Genomic DNA, 9,392 nt, shown 5'->3' with positions numbered 1-9,392 from the left:
TTCAACCAAAAATGCTTTGCTCTGATTAGGGGGTACTTGAATTAAAACATTTTCACAGGGGGTACATCACTGAAAAAAGGTTGAGAACCACTGTTCTAGAGGACTAGTTCTTCCTATTTCTGCAGGACTAAAACTCTCTAAATTCAACCTTTCAAGCTGATTCTGTGACAATGATGGGAGTACATTCCACGTTTGGCAAAGTGCGCCCTCTGGAGGACGAGTTCGTCCAATTTCGTCATAATCCTATCAGTGCTCCATCAGACGTGTTGATTCTTCCAGGAACTCGGATCATGATGCAACTTAAAACTGGTGCTCATCAAAAACTAAGCAAAACAGTCATTTGTGTTTCATCTGGACCAAAATGATGGCTTTGGAATGTTTCAGTTCATAATTTATTTCTGGGGTTGACTTTAAAATGGCACAAAACAATCTCAGCAAACCTTCCAAATGGCAGAGATGATACAGATTAGGTATTCACATTTTACAACCAAATTTCCGAAGTAGTGACCTAAGTACAAAATGTTGACATTGTAAGACTCTAAATATGTTTGTCATTTCTGCTCCATTACAATTTGGGATGAAGGCATGTCTGCAGTAATTGATCGTTGCATGCAGAACCAAATTGGCACCACATGTCGCGTTGAACCAGGAAATAGTCTGCGACCTTACGGACACAATCCATAATTTTTGTGAATAGCGCGGCCTTGGCAGATGTTAATGCTGAAGGAAGGCGCTGATCAAGAACTTGTCACGTACAAAACTGATATTTTCTGTTTTAAGACGTCCCTCCTTCCTTTGAGGGTTTCGAACCTGTTGGTTTTAGGTCGTGTTGCGACATCTCTGACCTTTTACCAGCCGTTACCTCTGCCTTCTGTTCATCGCCCCTCAGCCTGCGGCGGTTGATGAGCTTCTGCAGCTGCAGCTTGTTGGTGAAGAAGATGTTGCGCCAACCCACCTCTTGTGCCAGGGAGGGAACCTCAGGGGAAACTGTTTTGCAGCGACGCCGCACTGCCTGCTCCCAGAATTCCTCTGATCCACAAAGCTAAAGAGCAGAGAACAGAATATCTTAAAGGGGAACATTATCACAATTTCAGAAGGGTTAAAACCATTAAAAATCAGTTCCCAGTGGTTTATTTTATTTTTCGAAGTTTTTTTCAAAATTTTACCCATCACGCAATATCCCTAAAAAAAGCTTCAAAGTGCCTGATTTTAACCATCGTTATATACACCCGTCCATTTTCCTGTGACGTCACACAGTGATGCCAATACAAACAAACATGGCGGATAGAACAGCAAGATATAGCGACATTAGCTCGGATTCAGACTCGGATTTCAGCGGCTTAAGCGATTCAACAGATTACGCATGTATTGAAACGGATGGTTGTAGTGTGGAGGCAGGTAGCGAAAACGAAATTGAAGAAGAAACTGAAGCTATTGAGCCAAATCGGTTTGAACCGTATGCAAGCGAAACCGACGAAAACGACACGACAGCCAGCGACACGGGAGAAAGCGAGGACGAATTCGGCGATCGCCTTCTAACCAACGATTGGTATGTGTTTGTGTTTGTTTGGCATTAAAGGAAACTAACAACTATGAACTAGGTTTACAGCATATGAAATACATTTGGCAACAACATGCACTTTGAGAGTGCAGACAGCCCAGTTTTCATCAATTAATATATTCTGTAGACATACCCTCATCCGCTCTCTTTTCCTGAAAGCTGATCTGTCCAGTTCAGTTGCAAATGCATCTGCTTTGAGTGTCGCAGGATATCCACACATTCTTGCCATCTCTGTCGTAGCATAGCTTTCGTCGGTAAAGTGTGCAGAACAAACGTCTAATTTCTTGCCACTTTTGCATCTTTGGGCCACTGGTGCAACTTGAATCTGTCCCTGTTCGTGTTGTTACACCCTCCGACAACACACCGACGAGGCATGATGTCTCCAAGGTACGGAAAACAGTCGAAAAAACGGAAAATAACAGAGCTGATTTGACTCTGTGTTTGTAATGTGTTTGAGAAAATGGCGGATTGCTTCCCGGTGTGACGTCACGTTGTGATGTCATCGCTCCGAGAGTGAATAATAGAAAGGCGTTTAATTCGCCAAAATTCACCCATTTAGAGTTCGGAAATCGGTTAAAAAATATATGGTCTTTTTTCTGCAACATCAAGGTATATATTGACGCTTACATAGGTCTGGTGATAATGTTCCCCTTTAATGCAGGGGTGTCCAACTTTTCCACTTGGGGGCCGCATTGGGTTAAAAAAAATTTGCCTGGGGGCCGGATGCGACTGCATGTACAGTAATTGATACAGTATATAGTCTACATAGTATATTGTATGTATGTATGTATGTTTACATAGTATATTAATATCGTAATATAATCAAGAATAGTTGGTATAAAGCGCATGTGAAAGTTGGAATCCTACCTTGTTTACTTCATTTAAGTTTTGTAATCAATCAGAATTATCAAGTAGCTACAATACCCCAAACATGGATAAGTGTGAAGAGTGTCTAACATTTTTCCCATCATGCAATGTTATAGATTTAAATGGTTGTAATTTTGAATTTTTTATGGTGATTAGATGTTTTTTATAATGTCCACACAGTTCAGTGAGTAGGTTGTGTTGTGCGTGACCATGAGTGTTGACTTTTTGTGTTGGTTGCATGTTTTTCGTGCCATGACTAAGGAAGGTTGTTTGGATTGGGTCACATGTTCAAAGGGTCATCAGTTCAAAGAACCATTCATGGCCATTGAGCTGATTTACTCACGTCGTCCACAAGTTGTTAAATGAAATGAAAAATTAATTTGGAAAACAGGTTCCTTAATAAACTCATGATGTCAGCGTGCTGCACTTTGCCTGTGGACCATCGTTTGGACACCGAGTGATTTATTAATTTTCTACCACTTCGTGTGGACAGTCAGATTCACACCTAAAGACAATTGAGATTCTTACATTTGTATCACAATTTGAGTCTGTACATCTCACCTGCCTGAACCTGTGTGAGGTTCTTGCAAGTTGTCCAACATCTTCGAGCTCCAGATGGTTGATGATCCACAGAAGTAAAGGGTCAGGCAGGCGTTCCAGGTAATCATAGTGGCCCTGGCACAAAGCTTTGGCGTACTGCAAGATCCCTCTGCCAAAGACCGCGCTGAGCTCTCCTGAATAGATAGAGCAGCTTATGGAATTCTTCAAAATACAGAATTGTAATCATTTTCTTTGCTGGCTTGTAAGAACTTATTGCAAGTGTTATGGTAACCATTATCCCCTCATTCTTTTGTTATACCGCTTTGCTGTGGAGCCAGAACACTGCCAGTAACTTTTGATGTTGAAAAAACTAACAAAAAAAAGTTGTAGTGACATTGAAAAAAATATTATATTGTAAAATTGTAAAAAATAAATTAAAACAAGAGGTGAGACTGAAAAATGGAACAACTAACTCATACTTGTCAACCTTGAGACCTCCGATTTCGGGTGGGCGGGGCGTGGTTGGGGGCGTGGCTAAGAGGGGAGGAGTATATTTACAGCTAGAATTCACCAAGTCAAGTATTTCATATATATATATAAGAAATACTTGACTTTCAGTGAATTCTAGCTATATACAGTATATATGTATTTTATTATATACAGGGTGTACCCCGCCTTCCGCCCGATTGTAGCTGAGATAGGCTCCAGCGCCCCTCGCGACCCCAAAGGGAATAAGCGGTAGAAAATGGATGGATGGATGGATATATATATATATATATATATATATATATATATATATATATATATATATATATATATATAAAAGAAATACTTGAATTTCAGTGTTCATTTATTTACACATATACACACACATAACACTCATCTACTCATTGTTGAGTTAAGGGTTGAATTGTCCATCCTTGTTCTATTCTATTCGGCGTGGCGCAGTGGAAGAATGGCCGTGCGCGACCCGAGGGTCCCTGGTTCAATCCCCACCTAGTACCAACCTCGTCATGTCCGTTGTGTCCTGAGCAAGACACTTCACCCTTGCTCCTGATGGGTGCTGGTTAGCGCCTTGCATGGCAGCTCCCTCCATCAGTGTGTGAATGTGTGTGTGAATGGGTAAATGTGGAAGTAGTGTCAAAGCGCTTTGAGTACCTTGAAGGTAGAAAAGCGCTATACAAGTACAACCCATTTATCATTTATTCTCTGTCACTATTTTTCTAACCATGCTGAACACCCTTTCCCAGGTACCCAGAAAGGTTTCGAGTACCACCAAAAAAACTGAATCTCTGAAGACAGTATAAAAATCTGTGTTAAAGGTGTACAAATACTGTTTGTATAATAAGCATGTTATTTCTTACAAATGAGGGTTAAGAGTTTCCTAAAAAAAAAAAGAATGTGGCTTAAGTATAGTTTTTTAATTGAGCTGCTGCATTTTTTGGTTGGGTTGTTTATTTATTTTGAGTAACTTCTATACATTTCTAAAAGGGGAGGAATGTAATAGAGTGATCTATGTTTGTCTGTTGCCATCTCCTGGTGAATGTTGGCTATAGCGTACTGTGGTTACTTTTTGGTTGGCCAACGATTTACGTGGTGTTGCGCACCTGACGTCACTCAGCATGGAGCTGGAGGGGGCGTGGCCTCCAGCTCCGCCTGAATTTCGGGAGATTTTCGGGAGAAAATTTGTCCCGGGAGGTTTTCGGGAGAGGCGCTGAATTTCGGGAGTCTCCCGGAAAATCCGGGAGGGTTGGCAAGTATGAACTAACTCTTAAAAAAAAAATAACAGTGTCAAACAAAAAATCTAAAGATTAGCATTGAAAAACAAAACAAAAAAGATCCACAAAAAATATTGTCTGTATATACTTTTTTCACAAAACATTTTAAAATACTAACACTTGTTTCTGTGTAAATGCATTTTCTACCTTGCCAAAGTTTTGTTTTATTACCAAAACTTACTGGCAGTGTTCTGGCTTAATACTTTGACTAAAAATGCCCAAAGGAATACAATATAGGTCAATTTATGCCAAGCTATCTGAAGAACAGCTTTGGTGTTGCAGGTGACAAGCAAAATAGAGCAATATCTCAGAAGTTCTAGCTAAAGAGCATATTGTTGTTGAAGTTTATTTTGATCGTGCAAAGTTACAATATGATGCCATATTTCACACATTTTCTTTTTTTTATTAGCACATGTCCGAAAAGGAGTAGTATTGCCTAAAACAGTGATTCTCAAACTGTGGTATTCATACTACTAGTGCAGGGGTCTGCAACCCGCGGCTCCGGAGCCGCATGCGGCTCTTTGACCACTCTGATGCGGCTCAGCTGCATACTTGCCGACCCTCCTGATTTTCCCGGGAGACTTCCGGATTTCAGTGCCTCTCCCAGGGGTTTGGTGATAGCGGGGGTGTATAATGTAGCCCGGAAGAGTTAGGGCTGCATGGGATTCTGGGTATTTGTTCTGTTGTGTTACGGTGCAGATGTTCTCCCGAAATGTGTTTGTCATTCTTGTTTGGTTTTGGTTCACAGTGTGGCGCATATTAGTAAGAGTGTTAAAGTTGTTTTATACGGCCACCGTCAGTGTAACCTGTGTGGCTGTTGACCAAGTATACATTGCTGTCACTTACGTGCGCAAGCAGAAGCTGCAAACAACGTGTGGCTGGACTGACACGCTGTTTGTACAGGTTGTAGAAGGCGTTAAATGCTGTGCCATCCCGGTACGCCCTTATTATTGTTGTTTGGGTGAAAATCAGCAGACGTTTGAGAGAATAGTTGCCCTGAAATTCGGGAGTCTCCCGGGAAAAATCGAGAGGGTTGGCAAGTATGATGCTGTCAAGCGCCATTCATATAAAACTCACGGGCCGCACTAACATTAAATTTTCATATTACGGTGCAGGCCGCGTGTCTGAGACCCCTGGTTTATACATAGCACAAAGCAAAAAAAAAAACTTGTATGCAGTGTTGTCATTTTAAATTTCAAAAGAGTTTTGTGGCTCCCAGTTTTCTTTAATTTGTGAAACTGGTCAAAATGGCTCTTTGAGTGGTTAAGGTTGCCGACCCCTGTACTAGTGGTACGTGTGCTCCATCTCGTGGGACGCCAAAGAATCAGTTGATTAAATATTCAAACACAGTGTTACTGCTCAAACTGTGTGTAATGTGGGCCAGAATATTATGTTTACTTCTTAAATAAAACCTCTGCTTTGTTTTAAATGAATATTTAGGCCGACTATTCTATTGTATTTTATGTTGTCATTATAGTGGGACTTGGAGAGACAAGTTTCTTCTGAGGTGCTACTTGGTGAGGATAGTTTGGCAAATACTGGCCTAATAAAAACAGACTTCTTACTTTGTAGCTTACTGTCATCCAAGAAGTCCTCATAAGACAGAATCAGCTGGCCAGGCTTTGAAAGTTTGTACACAGCTCTGGGGGATATCAGCCACCATCTCCATATCACCTGTTCAGGTATTACACACTCAGTGTCCACAACATTAGGTACACTTACACAATCTGCATGGTCAAAAAATGGAAAGCTGAGCAAAATATCTAAAATTATGGTCAAAAGTGTTTTTCTTTCTCACTTTGATCTTAGACCAATTATTTTGTTAAGTACTGTAGCCTACACTTCAGATTTGAGAAATATGACTGGGATTCTCAAATTGTGGTACACGGGCTCCATCTAATGGTGCGCCAAAGAATTACTTGATGAAATATTCAAACCCAGTGTTACTGTTCAAACTGTGTGTAATGTTACAGTAGCCAAACCATCTAATGTACTTGTTAAATCACACCTCTGTCTTATTTTTAATGAATACTTGGGCATACTACGCTGCTGTATTTTAATGTTGGTCATTATGGTGATACTTGGAGAGCCAAGTGTTTTCTAAAGTGGCACCTGATGAAAAACAAATATATAACCACTGACTTAAGATTTGCAAATGTGTCTAACATAGAAAGGACTTGTCAAAAAATATTTTTAATTAAACATGATCACTTAGATTTCACTTTTGGACATGCCTTTACTGAATCTCAAAGTTGACTGACACTGTAAGACAGGGGTGTCAAACTCAAATACCTACTCAGTGGCCTAGTGGTTAGAGTGTCCGCCCTGAGATCGGTAGGTTGTGAGTTCAAACCCCGGCCGAGTCATACCAAAGACTATAAAAATGGGACCCATTACCTCCCTGCTTGGCACTCAGCATCAAGGGTTGGAATTGGGGGTTAAATCACCAAAAATGATTCCCGGGCGCGGCACCGCTGCTGCCCACTGCTCCCCTCACCTCCCAGGGGGTGATCAAGGGGATGGGTCAAATGCAGAGGACACATTTCACCACACCTAGTGTGTGTGTGACAATCATTGGGACTTTAAATACAGAGTGGGCCAAAATTTAAAACTGAACAAAGCCGCGGTCCAAGGTTGAACAAATGAACCTTTTAATAGGAACCCAAACAAGTTTTGCATTGAATATTGAACAAGCAAGGCTTGTATAACTTTATAGTGACATGCAAAATCCAGTTTCAAAAAATGATAATAATTAAAAAATATCAATGGCATATCAAATACAATTTAAATAAAAATTGAATGCCTCTTTTCTATTTGCAGCCTTCTGAGGTAAATATCAACATTAACTTTTTCACAGGCTAATAAATTTGAAAATAAAATAACAATGAATAAATCAAGCATTCAGGACTTTAAACTGCTCAGTTTACAACACACTGATCTAATCTGATGTGCCCAAGCCAGATACCTGCAATCTTTTCTTGGATGCTAATTCATTAATGTCGGGGCTCAGGCTTTGAGCTGAGGCAACCTTCATTATCGAACGAAGGTGTTCATCAGTCATTATATCTCGTAGTCCACCCGGACCACAGTCTTGGGGGCGTGCCTTAAAGGCACTGCCTTTAACGTCCTCTGTGCTGTCGTCACGTCCGCTTTTCATCCATTCTAACAACGTGCCGGCCCAGTCACAAGATATGTGCGGCTTCTACACGCACACACACGTGAATGCAACGCATACTTGATCAAAATACACCCCCCGCTACCACCAAACCGTGCCCCCACCCCCACCCCCACACACACACCTCCCGGAAGAATTAGTGCTGCAAAGGGTTCTGGGTATTTGTTCTGTTGTGTTACGGTACGGATGTTCTCCCTAAATGTGTTTGTCATTCTTGTTTGGTGTGGGTTCACAGTGTGGCGTATATTTCTATCAGTGTTAAACTTGTTTATACGGGCACCCTCAGTGTAACCTGTATCGCTGTTGATCAAGTATGCCTTGCATTCACCTATGTGTACATGCAGAAGTTGCACATTTTATGTGACTGGGCCAGCACTCGTTGGACCGGATGAAAAGCGGACGTGGTGATTTTTGGAAGGGGTCTCCCGAGAGGGTTGGCAAGTATGAGAATTAGCAATGAATGCGATGTTACCGCAGTTTTAGTGTTAATTTGATATCGCCTCAAGGGCCAAGTAAAATTACACGGCGGGCCAAATTTGGCCCGCGGGCCAGAGTTTGACACCCATGCTGTGAGAGATATTATGTTATGCAGTGCTTATACTGCACTTTAATGTACCCTTAGCGACCTCACTTTTACACTACTACTGACTGCAACCACAACAATAAAGGTGTTGTTGAATCAGTGGTGTACCTCTATGACCGCATCAATCAAATCTGAGCATCATTATACATTTTTTAAAATGGGAAACTTTCATTTGCGATGGTGGCGACTTGTCCAGGGTGTACACCGTCTTCCGCCCGAAGCAGCTGAGACAGGCTCCACCCCGACCCCGAACGGGACAAGCGGTAGGAAATGGATGGATGGATGGAAACTTTCATAGCATAACGGCTAACAGTAGTTATTCAGTGGCCAGTATGACGAAATTAGCCGGGAAAATCAGAAAGCAGAAACGCGAAAATAAACATTGTGACATTTTTTAATGTAAGTGGGATTTACTTACGTTCAACTTAGTGATGGAAAAGTTATAGAAGTTTTTGTTAGTTGACGGTCCCCGTCCTGAGGTTTCAAACAGCGGGTCTTTCAGAAGGGACGCCATGACAGTTTTGTGTTGCTATAGTAACCACGTTTAATGGTCTGGACTCAGGGTAAGGCTATGACGTAGCAATAAACGTCTTTATATTCCCTTAATGTACAGCCTTCGAATCTATCTGAATAAAAGTGTCTTCTTTGTAATATAAGCCTGAAATTAATGAGAGTACACTTTTGAATCAATTGTCTTTAAAAGGTGTATTCTTCACAAATACACTTTTGAATCCAATGGATGACTTTAGTGCAGGGGTGTCAAAGTCAAGGCCCGCGGGCTGGATCTGGAATTAATTTTCTACGGCCCCTGGGATGATATTTGATTAGTATTACGCACCAATACTCCATCAGTGTTGGCGCTAGGAATTTTCAAGTCATAAAAATGGT

General features: G+C 41.2%; 1 protein-coding gene across 1 annotated transcript; it reads right to left on the bottom strand.

Annotated features, from left to right (window-relative positions):
• Positions 1-331: 331 nt before the first annotated feature.
• Positions 332-9,112, bottom strand: fbxo36b (F-box protein 36b). Its single transcript, XM_061978557.2, has 4 exons — positions 8,923-9,112; positions 6,312-6,420; positions 2,990-3,162; positions 332-1,042 (listed from the first exon to the last, which is right to left on the bottom strand). The coding sequence occupies exons 1-4, from the start codon at positions 9,016-9,018 to the stop codon at positions 776-778; spliced, it is 645 nt and encodes a 214-aa protein (XP_061834541.1). The 5' UTR covers positions 9,019-9,112; the 3' UTR covers positions 332-775.
• Between the last annotated feature and the right edge of the window lie 280 nt (positions 9,113-9,392).

This window comes from Nerophis lumbriciformis, linkage group LG18 (genome assembly GCF_033978685.3).
Source record: "Nerophis lumbriciformis linkage group LG18, RoL_Nlum_v2.1, whole genome shotgun sequence".
NCBI lineage: Eukaryota > Metazoa > Chordata > Actinopteri > Syngnathiformes > Syngnathidae > Nerophis > Nerophis lumbriciformis.
The sequence above is the reverse complement of the archived record's forward strand: the minus strand, read 5'-3'. Positions and strand labels throughout refer to the sequence as shown.

What these genes read in the sequence shown, in the direction of transcription:
- fbxo36b (XM_061978557.2), bottom strand. Translation starts at nt 9,018, where the DNA reads ATGGCGTCCCTTCTGAAAGACCCGCTGTTTGAAACCTCAGGACGGGGA. An exon ending in GGATGACAGTAAGCTACAAA is followed by an intron (nt 3,163 to 6,311) that starts GTAAGAAGTCTG and finishes CTATCTATTCAG; the next exon opens with GAGAGCTCAGCGCGGTCTTT. An exon ending in CCTCACACAGGTTCAGGCAG is followed by an intron (nt 1,043 to 2,989) that starts GTGAGATGTACA and finishes TCTGCTCTTTAG; the next exon opens with CTTTGTGGATCAGAGGAATT.